This window comes from Hemicordylus capensis, chromosome 6 (genome assembly GCF_027244095.1).
Source record: "Hemicordylus capensis ecotype Gifberg chromosome 6, rHemCap1.1.pri, whole genome shotgun sequence".
Classification (NCBI taxonomy): Eukaryota; Metazoa; Chordata; class Lepidosauria; order Squamata; family Cordylidae; genus Hemicordylus; species Hemicordylus capensis.
In genome coordinates, this window is record NC_069662.1 from 116034195 (window position 1) to 116057222 (window position 23028).

Below are 23028 nucleotides of genomic sequence, written 5' to 3' on the forward strand. Positions count from 1 at the left end.
ATTAGCCTGCTTCACACAATCACTGGCAAGTCAGTAACAAGTACAGAAGAGGGAACTGGAGGTTCCCAGCATGCATGCTTATGTCTGATACTTCCAGCTTATCTGTGTTGTCTGATCCTTTGTTAGGTGGAGAATGTCAGGTCTGGTCATCTCCTCAACATTTTCTCAATATCTATAACCAACACTTGAAACTGGGTGGAGAATGTCAGGCACAGAAGGAAACCCGGCATTCTCCTCCTGACATTGACGGGTTTGGACGACATGGAGAAGCGCATGTGCGCGGCAGGAACCCCAGGTTTCATTTTCTGTACTCATTACATATTTGGTGGCAACCATGTGAAGCAGGCCAATGCCTGGCTGCTATCCGTGTAAGTCTGTAAGCAATGCAAAGAGCTGCTTAGGCTCATCAAAGGAGGCTGGATCTAGCCCTGCTTGATTTTTGAGATTCTTCTTTTCTTCCTGTCGTATCACATACTTCACTCACTATATTTTTCATTTATTATTTACTTTAAATGTCAACTTGCATTATTTGACAGCACAGCAAAGTTGTGAAATGGGTAATTTCTTCTCTACTTTTATAGCTGGAGACTGGACAGCTAAGGCAGTTTCTTTAGACATACCTTAGGCAAAGCAATATCCACTCTTTGCACATCCGCAGTATGCAACAAGCTGTCAAGTGCACATAAACTTTCCTTTAACAGCACAATCAATATCTCCTATTAAGGACTTAATATGGACCTATTTCTTGTTGCAAAGAGCTGCTTATGGATTTCTGCTACCCTTTGCACAGTCTTGAAGACGGTTCCCAACAGCTCCACTACCAGTGTTTACAGCATTTTAGAAGGTTCTATCAGTTTTGATAGAGGGCAAATGAAAAGGAATCCACTGTTCGTGCTATGTTATGTCCATCTGTATCTTAAACAGGGTTGAATTCATATTTTTAAAAATGGAATAAGGAAAGGAGCTCAGGTACCCTCACCTCCTCTCAGGGAAAGTAATCTTCATGTATGGTACATGTAAGTGAGGTCCAAATTCATGACAATATTTGATATGTTATAAAGTGAATAATTAACTACTTCTTGGTTATGCTTCAAATAAATTAAACATTTCCAAGTGGTTATAAAGGAAAACTAGTATGAATAGTGCAGAGAAACAGATGGTGTCGAGAGAAAAGATAGATATTGTCATTTCACCATCCTTTGTTGCGGTTGTTTTCCTTTTTTTTTTTTGTCTTAATACCATTGATGCATCTCACCTAATTCCGTTAAACTGTTTAAAAGCTGATGGGCAACATGTGTGTGGAGTCCAGCGATGTATAAGCTTATAATTCTAGGATTTTAGGTTTCCTGCTGCCTGGTAGGTGGGTTCCGCACTGGCTGTATGGAATCCTAGTTTGAAGGAAGGCAGCCAGAGGAAGCACTGCATCCAACAATTACAAGTACATAACCTTCCTTTCTTATCTGCTCTGCCTGAGGCAGTGTTCTTGTTTTATCCAGCCCTTTTTATGGCTTGCTCTTGTTGTTTCCCTTTCCCTCCTTAGCAGTATGCTTGCTGTGCCACTGAAGTAAAAACCTGGCTATGATGACAAGGGCTGCTGCATTGCAGGCTTTCCAGTAACTGCCATTCTCAAAAGTCTTCTTCTTTTTTCTTTCAGTAGCAAGACCCAGTGGCTTGATAATTAGTTGTATGGGAATTAAGGAGTCCCCAAGGAGCAATTTCACCAAAGAGTAACCCTCTTGTCTAGACCAAGCTCATAAAGTCATCCCTAGTTGTGATTTCCATGCCACAAAGCAGCAACAGAAATACTGCCTGTCTTCTAGATGTGCCTTTCAAACATGCTGATATGCTCCCCTCAAGCACAGACATTGTATTCATGCTGTCGGGGTGCTTGGTCTTTGTCTGCTTTTGCCCCCCCCCCTTTCTCCTTCATAGGTAACTGTACTGTTGTTAAGTTCCAAATCTATGACTTTTTTGGCATTCTGCAAGTTCCTGACCCTAGATGCAGCATATAAGAATGTTGGCTGACAATAATGTCATGTTCATATTAGCACAATACCAATACAATAGTTGCATCTCTCTAAAGATTGATGTCCACTGGAATATTAATAGAAGACTTTTAGCGTGATTTAATTCACTGCCCATGTCAGCATAGTAAAATATATTGGTATCTCTTGTCAATTTTAGTTCAAAGCAGATTTCAAGAACACTTGGCCACATTACTAAAGTATTGGACCAATTGCTCCCAGATAATTCACTGGAAGCAGGCTTATCTACATATCCAGCATATGACATATGCAATCAACTTCTGTTGAAAAGTGGTATATAAATATTCATAGTAGTACTAGATCCCCGATTGGATTTCCTGATTTTGAAGTTCTATCTTAAAAGCAGCTGTGGGAGCTGGGCTGATGCCAGGGTTTGGCATCATTGGGCAGTTCTTGAGGACCAACAACCATAAGAATGGCCCACCTGGCGGAGGAAATGGCGGAGGGGGGGGGGACACCTTGTTTATGCTGTCTTTCTTCCAGTGGCAGAGGAAGCCAACCAGAGGCTCATGTTCTTCTATCTGTGGCGGCGGCTCCCCCCGCCCCGCCATGCCCCCTGCATCTGATGTCAGACGCAGGGGGTATGGCTTCACTTACAAACGGGACCGTGTTCCCCATTTGAGAGTAAATACCAGCCAGTGCTGCATTCGCAGCATGGCCAGGAGCTATTCTCCCTGCCTTTAAAGGCAGGGAGGGCATTCCTGGCTGTGCTGTGAACACAGCGCTGGCTGGTATTTGCTCCCAAATGGGGGGCGCGGCCTCATTTGCAAGCGAAGCCGCTCCCCCACCAGCCAGCGCAGCCAGGAATGCTCTCCCTGCCTTTAAAGGGAGCACAGCGCTGGCTGGTATTTGCACTCAAACAGGGAACACAGCCCCGTTTGTAAGCAAAGCCGTGCCCCCTGTGTATGACGTCACAAGCGGGGGACGTGGCAGGGGCCCCAGGCGTGACCCTGATTGGTGTCAGTCTGGGTTCTTTGAACCCATTCGCTCAATGGTGGCTTTGACCCTGCTTTCTTTTCCTTAGGAAGTTGAAGGCAGCTTTTCCAGTGGCTACACCTGCCAAGTACTTATGTGTTCTGCAACTGCTAAGCTTCAGGAATCCAGGTGCTCCCAGATCATTCACTGGAAGCAGGCCTATTGATTATTTATGCTTGACAAACCCTCTTTCCTTCCCCAGCTTTCCTATGCATATAAAGAAATTGCATGGAGAGAGATCAGGATCACATCTGGCGACCCTGCTTCATACCATCCTTGGCATTCAGTATGGCTTTCAGGTGTTCCTGACTGAATGTAGCACACACACACACACACACACACACACACGTTACATAGGTTTTCTTTTCAGATATTGTGTTGAATGTGCAGATATCAGAGCAGGGCTAGTGGGACCAACAGCCATAGTCAGGGCTGGATTAACGTAGTAGCAAATGTAGCATTTGCTATGGGCCCCGTGTTTTCAAGGGCCCCGCACGCCTGGCTTGAACTTCTCGTTGTCTGCCTGCCCCTTCTTTCCATTCTCTATTAGTGCTCGACTGTTCGTGCTGACTCTCCTCATTGCCTGCTGCTGCTGTTGGGACCGGAGATGAGAATCGGCAGCAGCAGGCAGTGAGGAGAGTCCCTCCTGAGTTGGCCTCGAGTGTCCGCCACCATCTGATCTCTGATTCTAATTGGTTGCCTGAGCCTCCTTGTTTGCACACGCGTCACTCACTTCTCAGGGCTGCTGGGGCTGTGTGCAGGCAGCCTTCCCAGCGCGCGCACGTGCTCCCTCCCCCCCTCAGTCATGCTTGCCTGCGACACACACACACATGCCTGGCTTGAACATCGGTCTGCCCCTCTGTGTTTGGTGCTGGCTGCGTGCTGACTCTACTCATTGCCTGGTTGCTGCTGTGCTACCGCTGCCCCCATTCTCGTCTCCTGTCTCGTCTCCAGTCCAGTCCCAGTCCCTCATGAGTTGGCCGAGTGATTCTATTAGCTGGCTGCCCGCCTTGCCTTCCCTCTTCACCCATGTGCTTCTAGTGGCTGGGGCTGATAGGTGCAGGCAGCCCTGGTGCGCGCGCTCCCTCCGTCCTCATGCCTGAGACACCGCCTGCACACGGCACTGGCACAATCGCTCCTCCCCCCTATATTCAGCGGCGCACACACTGCACACTTACTTGTGATTACACTCATAGCTGCTCCGTGGGTGTGCGTGCTTCAGCTTCTCTCGCTCTCTCACGCACAACACCTGTGACCACCAGTGACCAGCACCACGCTTTATGATCACGTGTGTGTGTGTACCCCACCACCGCCATTCCCGCAGGATGTGCTGTTGCTGAACCCACTATCCACCTCGCCGCCGCTGTCGAATCCAAAGAACCGGGGTTGCGTTGGGCAGGTCAGGTATGTGTGTGGCGTGGGGCCAGGGAAAGAGTGTGCTGAATGAGAAGTGGGCTCAGGCTCTCAGCCCTCCAGCTCCTGCCATGACTGTCTCTGTACTGCAGGTTGAACACAAAAGGGGGAGGATGCATGTTTTGCAAAGTTTGTTGGCTGAGTGGCGGCATAGGCGGTTGGTGGCGGGGCCAGGGCACTAGGCAAGATCAAGGGCAGAAATGCAGAGCCCTTGCCACTTATATATTAGTCTTTCCCCCATCTCTCTCTCCCAAACGTATTCATCATTCTTATAAACATGGAAAGAAACTTAAGTTGCCCAATAGCTGCTCCGTGGTGGTGTGGGCGCTTCTCTGAGAGAACGTGTCTACCCTCCACTGCATTGGCTCAGGCTAAATCTAGAAAATTTAACGTTTAAATTGTAGTTTTCTTACTTTTGACATTTGAAATTGATACCTACATGTAAGTAATAGTATTACTGAAGTGTCAGACATTTGTTGTATTATCTGGCTGTATAGCAAATGAAAAAAATTGAATTACTTTACTATGGAAGTAAATAATTTATGTTTATATATTTATGTGCATTTTTTAAATTTGGGGCCCCTTCATAACATATGCTACAGGCCCCGCACTAGCTTAATCTGGGCCTGGCCATAGTCCCACTCTCCTCTCATGCATTTACTCTGTAAACGAAAGGCATGTGTGTAGAGGAATATCAAGTACATGTTTTCTACATATTTCCAAAGGGTTAGTCTTCTGTAAAAGAAAGAAGAAAAAGAAAAAAATGGAGAAAAACCCCTGTGCCAACTTAAAGGTTAACACTTTTATTGTGGCATAAGCTTTCGTTTACTTATACTGGTGCAGAAAAATATGGCATATATTTCTTGTAGCTGTTATAGTGCTCCAAACTTGTCCCTTCCAGATAATCATAATCTTGATATGGGCTATCTGTATATCAGCAGGGTGAATTCCATATGAGTACATGAGACTGGAGTTTTATGGCTTTCAGAACAATAAAAAAAGTTAGACTTCATTATCTCATGTACCCAGAACTTAGGGTATTTATTCAAACATACAGAACTTGGAGCTGGGGCAGGGATCACATACTTTTAAAGGATTTCTAGAAGATTTCAACGATCTATAAGTAAAGAGATGCATGTGTAGAGTTCATTCCTTTGATTGATTAAGTGCCATCAAGTCGGTGTCAACTCATAGCGACCACATAGATTCTTTCCAGGATGATCTGTCTTCAACTTGGCCTTTAAGGTCTCTCAGTGGTGCATTCATTGTTGTTGTAATCAAGTCCATCCACCTTGCTGCTGATCATCCTCTTCTTCTCTTTCCTTCAACTTTCTCCAGCATTATGGACTTTTCAAGGAGCTGGATTTTCGCATAATGTGTCTGAATTATGATAGTTTGAGCCTAGTCATTTGTGCCTCGAGTGAAAATTCTAGATTGATTTGTTCTATGACCCGTATGTTTGTTTTCTGGCTGTCCATGATATTCTCAAAAGTCTTCTCCAGCACCAAAGTTCAAAAGCGTCAATACTTTTTCTATCTTGCTTCTTCAAAGTCCAGCATTCTCATCCATAGAGCGTCATAGGAAAAACCATTGTCCGAACAATTCTAATCTTTGTAGGCATAGACTTGTCATGGCATCTAAATTCCTTTCGAGAAGTAAAAAAAGGTCTTACAAGTGAAAGGCTCCATATGCTGCAGTGCTTGTATTACAGGTGAGACAGAAGGGACCAGGACACATAATGTTTTGTGACAGCCGCTTTAGCCACAGTTTTTTATCTGAGGATATGATTTGGCTAACATTGGTGGGAGCTGAGGGACATGGCTTTTGGTTTCATTAAGAGCCCTGTCCTCATTCATTCTTCATTAAGAGCCCCCACTGATTTTAGCACATCGGTGGCATCCAAAGAAAGTTAGTGATAACTTGAACAGCATTGAAATCAATGAGACAAGTTAGTCATGATTAATTTAAGTCCTATTAATTTTAGTTGTGCCTAGTCATGACTAACAGTCTTGGGATACAACCTATTGGTGTGCATTGCTACAAGGGATCACTGGATTAGGGCTTTTGGTTTATTATGCTGTGGAAGTCACAGGATTCATTCCCATGCCGGCTTTAAAGAGAATCAGCTTTGGTTAACAGCCACCCTTGGTTTAAAAGTCATACTATAAAAGAAGCTAACTTTAGAAGAACAGCGCTGTGATCTTCTATGAAACTTCAATTTTAAAAAAGTATTTACTTACTTACTTTTCTGTGCCGTCCTGAGACCCCAGGGCAGTGAACAACATGAAACTCTTTATACAAAATAATACATTTGGATCAGGCTAATTGTTAAGAACTTAAGAGCAGCGCTGCTGGATCAGGCCCAAGGCCTATCTAGTCCAGCATCCTGTTTCACACAACGGCTCACCAGATGCCTCTGGGAAGACCACAGGCACGAGCTGAGGGCATGCCCCTGCAACTGGTATTTAGAGGCATCTTGTCTCTGAGGCTGGAGGTGGCCTATAGCCCTCAGACTAGTAGCCATTGATAGGCCTTGTAGTGGGCAGCCAGCCAGCAATAACAGGGTTAACACAAAAGGTGGTTTCCCCTTTCAGACTGAAGTCTCCAGTGGATGAACCAATTGGTTAACAAATTTGGAACATCTAGGGGGCTCCTGAGGGGCTTCTGGGAAGAAGAACCCAGGTGAGAGAGGAGCAATGGAGTCTTGCCAAGTTATCTCAGAATGAGTCCCTGGAGGTCAGGGATGCAGGTTTGGTCCCAGCTAAGTCCTGCTGAGGTCCAAGGGAAAGAAGCCAGGGAATATGGCTTTGAAAACTTAAGACTTAGGTGTAAGTATTTTAGTAAGACACGTAAGAAGTTGTTTTCTTTTGTGTGTGTTTTTTTGTGTACCCAAGTATGTGCTATCTACCTATAGTATCTACCTATCTTCAACGCCTAGTAATGATTAAATTAAGTACCAGCTGAGAACATCTGGTCATTTTGGAAATTGTAACCACCACTAGTGTAACCACTATAAAGCTAATGTTATCTCAGAATGCTTGACTGACTCTGGGAGAAGGAGAGGGAAAGCCACTAGTTCACACAGTCCCAAACAGGATAGTAAAGCCTGCTATTTCCCCACTGAAACATATATAAGTGGAACCACATTTTGTATATTTGCATGCTAGAAAAGCAAAGAGGGGACTGGATGTTTTAGCATTCCTATTCAGTCAGAGATAACTCTGTTAACTAAAGAGTACTTGATGGCAGCGAGACAATCTACCGGAGATTCTTTTAATAATTTTTAAACCCAGTCAGCTCGCCAGGTAACAGGCCTGTCCTCCATGGATTTATCTAAATCCCTCTTAAAGGCATCCAGGCTTTTGGCTATCATCACATCACATTATAATACCAGCAGTTTTATTTTCAACCCCCTTCCTAACAATTCCAAGCATGGAATTGAACTTTTTTTTTTACAGCTGCCACACATTGAGTCGACACTTTCAACTAGATGTCCACCACAACCCCAAGGTCCTTCTTCTGGTCAGTCTCCAACAGCTCAGACCCCATAATGTGAATTTGGAGGAGTTGTTGTTTTGCCCCAATATGTATTACTTTACACTTGCTAACATTGAACCACATCTGTCATTTTGTCACCCACTCACCCAGTTTGGAGAGATCCTTTTGGAGCTCCTCACAATCTGTTTTGGATTTCACTACCCTAAATAGTTTGGTGTCATCTGCAAATTTGGCCACCTCGCTACTTAACCCCAACTTCTAGATCATTTATGAATCAATTAAAAAGCACTGGTCCCAGTACAAATTCCTACGGCATCCCACTTCTCACTTCCCTTCGTTAAGAGAACTCTCCATTTATACCGTCCCTCTGTTTCATCCTTCAAGCAGTTACCAATCCACACATGAACCTGTCCACTTATCCCAGGGCTTCTCTTCCCAGGGCCCTCCTTCAGATGTTAGCCTACAGCTCCCATAATCCCTGCCCATTGGCCACTGTGGCTGGGGATTATGGGAGTTGTAGTCCAAAAACCACTGGGGGGGCCTAAGTTGAGCAGGCCTGCCTTATCTCATGACTTCTAAATTTTCTCAAGAGTCTTTGATGAGGAACTTAGTCAAAAGCTTTTTGAAAATCCAGATCACTTGTATCCACACACCTATTGCAACGCTCAAAGAACTAAAAGGTTGGTGAGGCAAGATTTACCTTTGCAGAAGCCATGCTAGTTCTCCTTCAGCACAGCCTGTTTTTTATAAGCTTAACGATTTTATCCTTAAGAATGCTTTCCATCCATTTGCCTGAAACAAAGCTAATAGGCCTGTAATTTCCCAGATTTCCCCTGGATCCCTTTTTGAAAATTGGTGTTACATTGGCTGCTTTCCAGTCTTCCAGTACTGAGCCTGATTGTAGGGATAAGTTGTATATTTTTGCAAGGAGGTCGGCAATTTCACATTTGAGTTTTTCAAGGACTTTCGAGTGGATGCCATCTGGCCCTGGTGATTTGTTAATTTTTAATTTTTCCAGACAGCTTAGAACATCATCTCTTATCACCTCTATCTGATTCAGTTCTTTATCCTCTGTCTCTAAGAAGTTCAGTTCAGGCATAGGTATATTCTGTATCCTCTGCTGTTCAGACAGATGCAAAATACTCATTTATATTCTCTGGAATCTCCATATCCTCCTTAATAATTCCTTTCACTCCCTTATCATCTAACAAACCAACCGCCTCACTGGAAGGTTTCCTGCTTCTGATGTATTTAAAGAAGTTTTTGTTATTCCCCTTGATGCTTTTAGCTATATGCTCCTCAAACTCTCTTTTTGCCTCCCTTATTCTGTTATTATTCTGTTGTTATATTCAGGAGATTATCTTCATACTTAAGCCCTCTTCAGACATTTGTGAGCACCACTGTGCTCACGGATACTGCTCCCAACATGGGGAGGAAGTCCCGCCCAGAGCTGTCACTCACCCCAGAGCTGGCTGCTCACGGTTACAGCTCTAGTTTTCTGGAGGTTCAAGTGTTGTCACCGTGATTGCTGGTGTTTCTTTGAGTAGCAACCAGGTTTGCCTGAGGTTGCCGCTCATGGAAGTACCAGCCATCACAGTTACGATGCTTCCCCCTTCATACAGAGCCTTTTAGGGGGGAAATATTAACTGTGACCCAGATACATTAACTGGTTCTCTGGCTGGTGGAGTCCTGTCATTTCCTCCACCAACTGTCAATGCACTACTGAAAGGGAGAACAAAGCACGGTTGCACAATGGTTGCACATTGGCTAGATGTCAATCACAAAAATATATACAGAAAGTAAAATACAAAGCTATTCTCTTAGCAATATTCAGCAGTCTTGTGAGCCAGGAAATAAAGCATGCGATCTGGCTATTGAAAGGGCTGGTTCAGTGCCCTCTTGGGCTAATAAGCCCCTTTGCCTTCTCTTTTCATTGGTGTCCTATGTCATAAGCTACAGCCAACGTGGATTTCCAGGCCCAAATTTACTTCCAATAATCACCACTACCAGATTTACAAATGTCAGTTCAGCCGTGAAAGTTGAAAAGTTGAAAGTCTCCAAAGTTGAAGTCTCCAAAGATAGGCTTGCAACCCAAATGGCACAGGATTTCTCAGGTTCTTAAAATTAGGCCCCTTCAAGAAGGCTTGTGACTGTGCTTGTTCTTACCTACACAGCTTTGTTCACCTCTTGCTGCATTTTTATTCAGCCCCACCTCTGAAATAAATGCAAACAATGTGCCTGCCTTTTATTGCCTGTACTGTAAATGGCTGGATGGCTGTTGTACAGCCATAAAAAATGTTTAAATCTATTGTTATAGAACTGGTCTTGAATATATCTTCATAACTTCATAAGCTGTAGTTCACATAAGTAGGTTTTTTTTTTATTGTAATCTGTTATCTTTAGTATGAATCTGTTTGCTGATATTGTTCCTTAAGAAAGAAAAAAGTAGACAAACATAGACTCCCTGTCTATTATGTGCATCAGGAGAGTCCTTAAGTACTGTAATGCCGTCTTGGAGTTGTATTTTTAACTTAAGAATGCAGCCTCAAAATAGCAGTTACTGCACATTCTGGTTTGGGGTTTTTTTGCACGTAGATAACGGTTCTGTCTCCCCTGTTGTGCCAACTGTTTTCTTTTTGGTTGAGCATTCTTAGAAAGATCTTAACCAATTTGCTAGAATTCAATTAACATGGAATTGAAGGTGGAAAAGGCTCTGCTTTTATTTTTCCTTTGCCTGCCTTGTGGATGTTGTTGCCTGTGCCCCAGCCAGAACAAGAAAGGGCTGCGGCTGGCAGAGATTTTATGATGTCTGAGTTAATTTGCAGGGTAAAGCTGTGACAGGAGGGACCTGTTTGGGTTTATTAATTCATTTATTTGCTCTTTTATTTTAATTATCTTTTTAGAACAAGTTGCACTGTAAAACATGGCTGTTTAATTGCAGGAAGTCTATGCTGCAAGAGCTAATAGATTGCATTTGTTTAAAGGGAACTGTAGAAATACCATTTAAGAATGTTTTAAAGCAATGGTTGCGAGACTGTTGATCAAGTTCTGCTGCACTGCATATAAAAGCAAAGGCCTTTCGCCCTGCTGAAAGGTCTTTTTTGTAGCGAGCAAGATTGGAGAAAATCTTTATATGAGAATGCAAAATAACTTCCTAAGACTATGGGCGCATGGTGCCCATAAAATGTCAAGAGCACATTGTGCGCTAAAGTTGTAGCAAATTGTTTTAGCACCTCTGTAACATTCAGACTACATGTTTTCAAAACAAGCACAGCGCTGTAGAACACATGTCTTCAGAGCAGCCTGTTTTCTTTTCTCCAGAATCGGTATTTCATGTTTTAGTTGTTCTTACAAATAAACTTGGGGGTAGGGGGTAATTTTGTAAATTATGCATTTTGTAAAATTTGTAGTTTAATTTTAAAAAAGAGAGAGAGAGGAAGGGACCCCCCCCCCCTTAACTGCATAAGGGTTTATGTGCACATAAGGAAGGATCTACAATTGCCTTTAGTCTGGAGCAAGTTGCAGAGGACAGCTGGGGATACAGTATGGAGGAGTGGGCAAATATTGCTCCGTCTAGATGTGCAAGGCTGATAGAGAAGTATCCCAACAGACTCAAGGCTGTTATTAAAGCAAAAGGTGGTTCAACAAAATATTGACATGGGGGGGGGGGTGATCCTTTTTCAATCTCAGTAATTCTTGTTTTTTGTCTCTGACACTTTTTCTGGACTGTAATTGTGATGTTTTTCAGTTGGATGTTATAGGTTGCATTGGATAAGTACAGCTGTTGAAGGGAATTTTCTTTGTGTTTTCATTTCAGGATGTAAGGGAACCAGAATTTATCAAAGGGGGTGATTCTTTCCTATACCCACTGTATGTGGTACCCATAGGTTCCATAGCAAAACAAATATCCCTGATCAGTGGCATAGTGACAGTGGCGGCCGTCTGTGTTCACATTTTTTGGTGCACTGCCACCCCCACTCACCCACTGTTCTCTACTGACCTGCCACTACTGCTGCCGCTTCAGACCCCCTGCCCACCCCACCTTCACCACCAGCCTCCGCAGCCCAGATGCCATAAATGATATCACAGCCCGGCACAAACACATGCTGTGGGGTGATGTCATTATACTGTGCCTGGACTATGGAGACCAGCAACAAATAGTGTGGTGGGGGAGGGCTCAGGTGGCAAATGGTAGGGTCCCAGTGGCATATTTATTGAACACGACCACTCAATGGTAGATTCGCCCAGTTTCTGATGGTATTCTAATCTCTTGTTCCTATAACAAATACTATTTTTGGAATGAATTTAGGGACAACCCAATTTATCCCCAGTATGTAGAAATTCAATCTACAATCTATCCCTAGTATGTAGAATGTACTGTATGTGTGCGTTCATGGTAGGAGGAGGCCAGCAGGGTGAGTGGAGGGAAGGAAGACCATGCACAAGCAGCAGTTGTTACCCTGAGAGGGAAGAATGTGCCAGAGACACGGAACATCCCCACAGTTGCTAGATTGGAGTGCTTATATTTGACTAGTGACAGGCAATTTCCCCCTGCCTCTTAGCTTACCTCATAATGAATCTGGTTCTTCTGAGCTTTCTCAGAAAATTCTTGAATTTTTTTTTTTTTAAACCATGTCGCCATTCTGGAGCATACTCAGGAGCACCAAGGCCTTAAATAAAGAGGCCTACAAGACTTCTCCTGGCTGTAGTGAGCCTCTACCACCCTTCACTCCTTCGAAAGATAAGTTTGCTTAGGAAGAGCAGGAAAAATAGCCGGGAGGTCTGGCTGGCTGGCAACACTGGCGGAGAAACTTATGAGTTGGGCCCCAATTCATAGAGGGTTTGGCTTGTAATGGGCCATAGATTTCTATACTGAAGGGGTTTATATTTTGAAATCACTGCCTCACCACACCCCCAGCCCCATTTCTGATACTCGCTCCCATGTCTAGTTTTGATGTGGATTGTTTAGCTTTAGAAGGCAAACTCAATCATCTTGAAGAAATGGAATAAGGTTAGAATTTGACTCTTCTGAGCAAGATTTGTGGCTTTCAGCAGTTATCGCTCTTTGTAGTGGTGCTTCTGCCTGGATGTGAGGGAAAGCCCTTGATAGCCTATTAGATTCAAAATGCAAATCCTCTCCACTTCTGTTCAACATCCTTTGATTTGATTTATTTATTTATCAAATTTGTACACTGCCCTAAACTTTTGTCTCTGGGCGGTTAACAATAGCATACAACAAGTTAAAAACATATACAAAAACTAAAAACAATTTAACAATTTTAAAGTAAACCAGAGATTAAAACCTAAAAAAATTTAGGAAGTTGAGAAAGCTTGAGTGAAAATATGGGTTTTCTGGAGTTTTTTGAAAATTGCCAGAGATGGGGAGGATCGTATCTCAGCAGGGAGCACAATCCACAATCTCGGGGCAGCGACTGAGAAGGCCCGTCTCTGTGCAGCCACCAAATGAGTTGGCGGTAACTGGAGACAGACCTCCTCAAATGACCTCAATGGGCAGTGGGGCTTGTAGTGAAGAAAACTCTCTCTTAAATACCCAGAGCCAAAGGCGTTTAGGGCTTTATAAGTTATAACTAGCACTTCGTATTTTGTCCGGAAACCTATTGGCAGCCAGTAGCTCCATCAGTAAAGGAGTAATGTGGTCTCTCCGAGATGACCCAGAGACCAACCTGGCTGCCGCATTCTGAACCAGCTGAAGTTTCTGGACTACGTACAAAGGCAGCCTCATGTTACAGAAGTCCAGTCTGGAGGTTACCAACAGATGTACCAATGTTTTGAGGTCATTGATCTCGAGAAACAGGCGCAGCTGGCATATCAGCATTCATATGTTTCTCCATCAGCCATAACAAAGTTGTGTTTTTTAAAATTATTTTCTCACCATAGCAAGTCATAAAATTTGAAGTCATAAAAATAATAATTTGCTGACCTTATGATCATCTTCAGTAGTGACATCAATATAGGTTTTCCTTATTTTGGAGAAGGAAGCTGATGTGACTGAATAAGCATTCATTCATGCTAATCATGATTATGATTGTCATGTGATAACTGCAGTTAGCTCCTCATAATCGTAGCATGTAATATACCCATTACCAGTCATGCTGTGTGAAGATTGTTGTCTCTTAAGTGCCTTAAGAGTGGAAGTCAAGCACAATAATATCCTTCAGGCAGATAAATTAGTACATGATGTCTTGGATCTGACTTCTCATATGATAACTATTAATTAAGCATGCAACCTCGCCCAAGTGAGGTGCAGATGAGCCCTGTTCAGGGGTTAGAAAAACTGAGTGTGTTATAAAGCTCTTCACCATGCTGACACACTCAGAATCTCCCCTCACCCTCGTGCTGTCCATGGTTACAGCATTTGTGTGCAAAGGCAAATGTTCTTACAGACAGATTCTTCCATGATGCAGAATGATGAAGTGCCCCAGTGTCCCAGACATGGAAAGAATTTGGCCACTTGCACAGCATTTGTCTCTGCAGACAAAATGTCGTAACTGGACAGTGAGGCTTCAGAGCACACCCTTGGGATCAGTGTACTTGCGTACAGCATTTATAACATTTGAAGAGGGCGGGAGCTATAATGCAAGGTCCACGTGGTGATCGTACATCTGACACCACAATTGCATTTTGAATTAAACTCTGTGAATTAATTAACTACATTGTGAATTAAACTCAGGGTTTTGAATTAAACCCTGTTAGTTGGGCAAAGAGGCATCTTTTAAAGTGTGGTAGCTCTCTTATATTGAGTAGGGAGAGAGTAAGTGCCTCTATTGATCCCAGCGGACTGTCCTTTCAAATGACTGCTGCCAAGGCTGTCCCCAGTGCCCACCCCTTTGCCTGATGCAGCACAGCAAAGTGCCACCCCACCCACTTAGTGGTGCACAGAACCTGCCCAGGTGCCATCCTTACCCTGCCCCTGGCGGCATGAGCCACTCTCCAGCTTACCCAGGAGAGGAAAGAGACCGTGGCTGTAGCACTGATGCACCATCGGAGAAGGGGTGGGCAGAAATGGAGGGCAGGCAGAGGGGAGAGAGAAAGATGGGGGCAGGATGGGAAGAGGAACACATACAGATGGTAAGGTTGAAAAAAAAATCACAATATCTTATTACAGAATTAGTGTTTTGCACTTCCTTGACATCACTTGTACTGGCAGTGTGATAGGAATGGACACGATTTGTGTGTGCGCATGTCTATATATTTTTATATAAGAAGTCTTCTGGTGCTGTTTTGCAAATCAGCAAAAGTCGTGGTTCTGCTTTTGAGAACTAGTTCTCCTGTGACTCCCCAAGAATGACCTTCTGAAGACTGTTTCACTCTGCAAAACTGAAAATGACTGGTGCCATCTACTGAAGTGAATATATTCTCGGTAACCATTACATAAATATGGGGAGTGTATGTGGAGGGGGGAAATCAGTAAATTAATGTTATATAGAATTCACCATCGTGAAATTAATTTACCACATCTTATTTCTAGGAGGCAGTTACAATATTCATATATTGGTTGTCTTAAAATAAGAAGTATTCGCATAAAACTTTTTTATGAACCGGCAAGTGCTACACAGACAAAGCGTAATCTGGGTTTTTATGAGTGCTCATTTTTGCTTGCAGGAAATTTCAGTCTCACTGTAAAACTGTAATCCTGGGGAAGTTTACTTGGAAGTAGGTTCTATCAATTCCAACCTGAAACAAAAAGAGTTGTAGAAAAGATGGAGTGAATACTCCTGAATTTCCTATGCAATTTGGAAAATAATGTTTCTAGCGGGATTCAGGGGAAAAAAGGAATTTTGGCAGAACTACTGGTCAGAAAGCTAATGTCTTAAAGAAAAAATAGTGACTGAGATCCAAAGAACTTTGTAATTATTTCTGTAAATATGGGTGTTGGACGTTCAGCAGCTTCCTTCATGCAGCGTAGCAAACTGCTTTTGAAATGGATTGGAGATTCAAAAGCAGTTTGGAATACAGCATGAGGGGATACGGGAAGGGTAAAAATACAAAACTGGGCTAGTGCCAGAGCCTAAATAGTATTTTGGATCCTAGAATGTGCCCCTTAATGTCAACATATGCATTCTTCTAACAAACGCAAGACACCTAATTTTGGAAAATGTGTGTGTAATTTTTCTGGAATGAAGATTCCCTCTGAAGCTTACTTGGTTTTGCTCCCATGTCAGGATTATGAGGAATCATTGAACACATTAATATGCATTTTCCAACAACAATGTTGTTTGACTCCTCTTAAGGCCAGTACTAGCTAAAGAATATACAGCTGTCTGTTAGGCAGGCAGATCATGATGTTGGAGGGCAAGTCTCTTTGCAAACAGGCCTTTTAAAAGCCTGACTCAGAGAGTATTGAGTTTGACTTGGCAAATATGTGTTGATTTCTTATTTTGTTCATTTCATTTTTATTTTTAAAAGAAAAAGAACAGCAGAGCCCCAAAATGTATATTTTGGCCAAAATGAACTTCCCCTTCAACATGCCACAAGTGGGCTTCCCAGCAGGAATTGGTACCAGCTGATGAATCTAGCTTTGTTTGCACACCTGATACACTGCCTGTCTGGAACACTGCCCCCCAGCCCACATCGACAATGAAAGCGTTTAATTAAAATGTTTCATCTAAGAGAGGTGGGCAACAGATCAGCACTGCACAAGGTGTGCACAATGGAAATCTATCATAATGCTAAGATCCATGGCCAGGATGAATATTCTAGCAAAATGTAATTAACACATGTTGCATTAACATTGTGAATTGCAAGTATTTTATGAAAATATTGTATATATTTGGCAGATCCTGTTCATCCATCTCTCAGGCAGGTAATGTAAACAATGGCGTCGTTATCTCAGCTGTCTAGAGCTTGGTTAACAATTCAGTGAAAGGATGCAGCAGGCAAGAGCCTGCAACTAAAATATCCTCAAGTTTCCATGTCTGTGTAAACAGAAGTCAAAATGATAGGACCTTGGATGTCTTTGCATACCCAAACCCTGAAAATATGTTAATCAATTAATAGATTAATATTCTCAAAAGTTAATAGCCATTAATATTGTTAAAGCTTTGTCTGCATGTGGTTTATACCAATGGATTCCAAGTGATGAACTTGAAAAATATTCCAGACTGAAAAACGACTCTTCTAAAAACCCAGTGTTGTTAGCTGCACTATGCCTGGCTAGTGTTCCTTTAAATCATCTCTTGCACCTAACTCTAAATACAGTAATGGGAAGCAAGTCCCATTAAAATGAGTGTGATTTGCTTTCTAGTAGTCATACCAGGCCAGAAATTGCTTATGGCACCACAAACCTTTAGATACACATCAAGTACTTTGCCTGCAAGAGCTTCCCATTAATTGTTGTGGAGGAACCCAAGGCACACATGGAATGCAATGCACATATGAGTTGGATGCATCCAATAAAATGGAAGGGGAGAAACCTACACATGCAGGAACATTATGGGCATCTTAGAATTTTGAACTGGGATGACTTTAGTACTGGAATGATTCAGTATAAAAATTTGTTTTGAATGTTCAGGTGCAGTCTTTATCAGATAAATCTATTTACAACTTGCTTGAAAATACAGGGATCCAGTACAGACATATTTATGGCCCCCTGCAAGCTGTGGTTTGCAAATCAAGAGCCAGCTGCAAGACTGTGTACTACCTTCTCTTCCCTCCCTTATCAGAGTTAACCATAGTTTAGAGTTTAGTTTAGAACCATAGTTTAGACTGAAATACAGTTTTATTTCTATCTTATAGCAGAATTCAAAACCATTGTTAAAACAGATTTGCAATCTGTGTTTATAAGGGAACCCGGTCAGTGTTAAATTCCTAAACAATCTGGGTCCAGGTTACCTTAATGGTCTTCTCCCTTACAAACTTATCCAAAGATTGAGATCACCACTGGAATCCCTGTTCCATCTTCTTCTAGCCACTGAGGCACAGCAGATGGAAATGATTGCTGGCCCTTTTCAGTTCTGTCCTCCTGAAAAAGGTCCACCTGGCTCCATCTTTGTTGGCTTCACATGCAGTGAAAACAATTTGTTTCAACAGACTTTTGCCTCTTCATATTGAAGTATTTGAGTTGTTTGTTTTCAGTTTTGATGGTAACTTTATTATTAAATTTATTGTAAGTCACTCTTGAGTATCTATTGGTAGAACAAACAAACCAGCGACCGTGACTCTAATGCATAGTTAACATTGAAAAGGGAATGAAAGAGAAGAATTGCTTCAAAGCAAGGAACGGGGGGAAAGGAATACATGTGCCCTGTAGTGACTCCTGAATTAAAAACCATGGTTTGCAAGAATTAGGATTCAGGTGTCATGCAAAACCACAGTTAAATCCTGATTCTGAGCAGAGTTCCCTGCTCACATGCAAGTCAGAAGAATTCTACTTTCGATTGTCATTAGAAACAAAGCAAGATCAATCGTGACATCCAAACTGACCAAGCTCGGTTTATTCTAACCAAGTGCTTGAATTAAACTGTGATATGAACCCAAACTGTGAAGTGGATTCTCAGCTTATTTCAAGCACTTGGGTTAGACTAAATCAAGAACCGTCAGTTCATACATCATGAATAATCTTGTTTTGTTGCTAACTGGAGTCAGAAATAGAATTCTTCCAACTTACACCCGGCAGGGTGGGTGTGGGGGAGTGTATACATTCAAGGTTGAAAGATGTTGTATGGAACCAAGAGTTGACCATGGTTCCATGTGATATATCCCACCCAATGTATCACCTGCACTGGATCAGAGTTGCTTACCCAGCCACCCACCAAGTGCCTGCTGAACAAAGAGATTTCTGGCTTGACTGTTGGTTCCAATCTGAAATTATTTGAAGGCTTGAAGCCAGAACAAAATGCACGACTCAGCCAGGGGCAGAAACACCCTTCAATGTCAACATTAACCATTGCCAAGATGTGTCAAGCCTGTTGAGAGAGCTTTTCTTCTTTTTTCTTTTACACACACACACTTACACACACACACACACACACTTCATTACTGTTGTTTTTTGCGTGGACTTACCTTGGCTACTGAAAGTCTGTATTCTCAGTTACTCTCGGTCTCGTTTTAATGTGCACCTCACACAGAGTCTTATTAATATTTATTGCAACTTAAAAAATAGAATTAAAAAGCAGGCCGTGTGGTGCTCAGAAGACTGCTGTAGTTTATCTGGAACATAATACCGTATTAGGGCAGCACACAATGCAATTTATCCTCACACCTGGGGGAATGAATTTCGCAGCTGTAATTGCTACAATATAATTCTTATTAATGTTGTGCTATAATTCCTATTAATTCCAAAGGGCTAGTAAATGTATTAAGACTTGTCAACATATTATTTTACACTGTTTATGATCTAGAGAATTATGCCCTTCAAGTGTTTTACTGTGTAAAGGAAAAGCCTTAAAAACCGACTTTGGTTTTGAGGCAGGAGAAGAAAGGAAAAAAGTATTCAGCGCCCCCTGCTTTCCCCGTTTTCTAGCTGTCTGACAATAAAATAGCTCGTTCAATCAATATTTAAAGTGAAGTCATATAAAGTAGTTTATGTAATATATTAGCTGCAATTATTTAACAAATGATGTGTTGTGTGTCTTATCAAGTACCAGCTGTAATGAGAAACATTTTTATAATTAAAAATACACATCTTCCAGCAATATAACTAAGATGGGAGGAGATGAGGCAGTGAACAGTGGGAATACTAATAAATATGAAATGTGCTTGTGTTTAGTAGTTATTAAATACAAATATTAATGTATTTGTAGTTACTTGTGTTTAATTCTTATTTTGTTTCTCTTTAGGTAGTGAATATGACGAGGAAGAAGTAGACTATGAAGATTCAGACAGTGATGAGTCCTGGACTACAGAAAGTGCTATCAGCTCTGAAGCTATCCTAAGTTCCATGTGTATGAATGGAGGGGATGAAAAACCTTTTGCTTGTCCTGTACCTGGGTGTAAAAAGCGATATAAGGTAAGTGTGTTATTTGTCCTGTGGTATAAGACCATCGCTCTGAAAGCCAATGTCTTATCTTCCCCAGATTTCATCCTGATCTACATGCTTTTACAACACTAGACTTTGAAAAACTGAACATTTCACCCCATGAATGAGGAGCATGTCACCTGAAAATACAGAACCCACTGAAAATTGCAAGGTTCCTCCCTCCTAATTTATTTTAAGATAATACTTTAATTCATGATAGTGTTATCAACTATGTTCACCACTTTCCATTGGGTCTTATGGAATTGGACGTTTCCAACTCCCACCTGTCTATAGAGTCCTTCGGAGTAGGGATGTGCATGAACGGCTCATGCAGCCGTGAGTGGGGCGGGGGTCGGTTCCTTTAAAAAGCGGGTAAGTAGGACCTTACCTGCTCCTCCAGCAACCCACTGCTTTTACGGGCATGGCGCTCGCTGTTCAAAAGGCTGCTTCCAGCTGCAGCACTGCTCCCAGCAGTCTGTGTGTAGTGTTGGAACGCACATGTCTGCTGCGCATGTGCACCGGCCATGTGTATGCTGAAGCCACATGCAGGCTGCTGAGAGCAGCACTGCAGCCGTGCACAGCCTTTTGAACAGTGAGTGCAGGTTCGAATGCTGGCACCTTTTTTACAGCAGCTGAACCAGTTCAAATGCCGTCGCCTGAACGGTTTAGCACTTGCCTAAGGAGGCATCAAACCAGTTTGGGCACATTCCTACCTTGGAGGTGACAATTAAGTGTTGGCACCGCAGCTTTTGCTTCATGGAGAAGCTGTGGGCCAGCTGAGGTAGAGGCTGCAGGAGCTGATTTAGCTGAGCAGAGAACAAGGAGAGCAATTCTGAGGGCAGACGAGGCACTGCTGCAGGCTTCTTAGCTGAGCTAACAAAAAACCCAACAGAACACTGATAGCTGATCCGTAAGAAGGGAGAGTGGCATCCCGGCCAGGCAGCTTCCCAAATAACCTGCTGGATGAATGGAGATGGATGCTGCCTGCTGCACAGAAGCCTTGCAAAGCTGCCTTGAGCATTTCTTAACGGAATGAAGGCAGAGTAAAATTGTTTTGAAAAAATAAAGATGGTGCATAGCCAGGTAAATTCAGAAGAACAGATTTGCTTGAGATCATGAGAAATGACAGGGAGACTATTCTTGGCCTTTTAGTTTGCTCAGAATCTGAATATATTCAAATTTCATTCTCTGTTGGAGGAAGAAATTCTCCTAGGATAAAGAATCAGAGGAGAAATTTTGTTCCACTTCGAAATTAACATGCAGGAGACAGGCCTGTTCCAGTTTGACCACTGCTCATCTGTCCTTTATCTTCAAGTCTTGCTCCAGCCTCTCATCTTCCATTTGTTCAAATAATTTTGAGCAACACCAGGCTCTGAGCGAGAGAGCTTATTAACCTCACTTCATTGTGAAAAGAAGGACCATCATGTTTTGTTATGATGCTTTCTCCATCCCTCAAAAACACATAATTAGAAAGTAAGCCAAAAATAGAACAGGCAGGATCAGATTTGTGAGGTGAATTTTCCTGCTGTGAAGATCCTAGGACTTCTAGAACTCAGCTAGGCTTGCTAACTAAAGAATCTAACCCCAGTCTTTCTTAAAACCTTTGCTCTTTCACCAAACTTAGCAATCGTGTTTAGGTGACAAGGCAGAGTTTGGGTGAATTCAGTGAGTAGGCTGTGGTGCTACTCCCAGGAAGGGGGTGGGGGTGTCACAGAGGGTGCAGGTGAAATTGGACTGCTAAAACCTCTAGGATATGGCACCATGCAGTGTGGGCAGGATTACTCCACCTGAAATGAGGCTTGGATTGTGGATAGTTGGGGGTCAGGGAGAACCGAATTATGAGGAACTAGTGTTTTTAAGCCCGTTAGAATAACGGGTGCTAGACTATTCTCCCTCTTTTCATGCATTGTGTGTGTGTATGTGTGTGTGTGGGTGGGGGTTTTTATGCTGTGCTGTTGGGGGGGGGAGTGTGCTGGTCTCGCTTGTGGCCACTGCCTCAGTTTTTTATTTTTTAAATTAATGTAGTGTGTTGTGCTTTGTGTTACTTTTTGTGGCTGTTGTAGTGCTTAGTGTTACTTTTATGTTGTTGTGGTTCTGATCGGGGGGGGCGAGGCGGTGGGGGAAAGAGAGCAGGAGCGACAGAGACGGCACCGGGGAGACAGGGACCATACTCCGGGGGCCGAGCGGAGGCTGTTCCGTTAAAGCCTGAAAGGGTTAAAGCTGCCCCCGCCGTTGCAGCGAAACTCCCACCCTTCCTCCCAGCTTCAGTGACCACCTCACCCTGGCCCTTTTCAGCTGGCTGAAGGAAAACTGGCATAGAAGAGGGAGAGAGAAGATTGCAAGCAGTGCTTCTCTCTCTGCAATGCCTCTTTCTGAACTGGCGCTTTGGACGGAAAGGACGCCTCTTGCGTCCTTTCCGCCCAAAGCGGCAGTTCGGGCAGAGTCTGTGCAGAGAGAGGAGCTCTGCCTGCGTGCTCCTCACTTCCTCTTCAATGCCGGTATTTCATCATCCAGCTTACATGGGACAGGGTAAGGTGGTTTTGGAAGTTGGGAGGGAGGCTGGGAGTTTGGCGGCGGCGGCGGGGGCAGCATTCTCCCTGTCAGGCTTTTTCGGAACAGCCTCCACTCGGCCCCCGGAGTTTGCTTCGGGGTTTGTCTCGTTCAGGTCCTGCTGGTTGGTCCTCGTTTTCCCGGTGGCCTCGTTGGTGTTCGTTTTCCCGGTGCTCGTGTTTCTGGCTCGTTTTCCTCGTTGGTGTTTTCCTGCTTTTTCCCTGGTACCAGCAAGCGTGTCTCCCTTGCCCTGTTCTGCGCCTGCGCTTCGCGCAGGCGCAGAACAGGGCAGGGAGGCACGAACACACGCTTGGTGCCCGTCCACGGACGGACACCAAGCGTTTTATTAGAGAGGATGGAAGAACCTTGCCAGAACTGCTAGATCAGCCTTGAACAGGCAAAGCAAAGATAACAAACTGGAGAGGCAGTAGTTATTCAGTTGTTACTGAAAGAGAAGCTGTACTCATGTACAGCAACTCAGATGGGACTGAAAGTCCCGCTCCAGGATCAGCCCCATCACTCACCGCCGCATCCCGTCGTTCACAATGATATAACATGATCGACAGGCTA

At 43.3% G+C, this 23028-nt stretch overlaps 1 protein-coding gene across 1 annotated transcript in view; it reads left to right on the forward strand.

Annotated features, from left to right (window-relative positions):
* JAZF1 (JAZF zinc finger 1) overlaps positions 1 to 23028 on the forward strand; it is a 220025-nt gene that overhangs the window by 186727 nt on the left and 10270 nt on the right. Inside the window, exon 4 of the mRNA XM_053265045.1 lies at positions 19730 to 19899. Coding sequence (XP_053121020.1) covers positions 19730 to 19899 — 170 coding nt within the window. The remainder of the gene's footprint in view (positions 1 to 19729; positions 19900 to 23028) is intronic.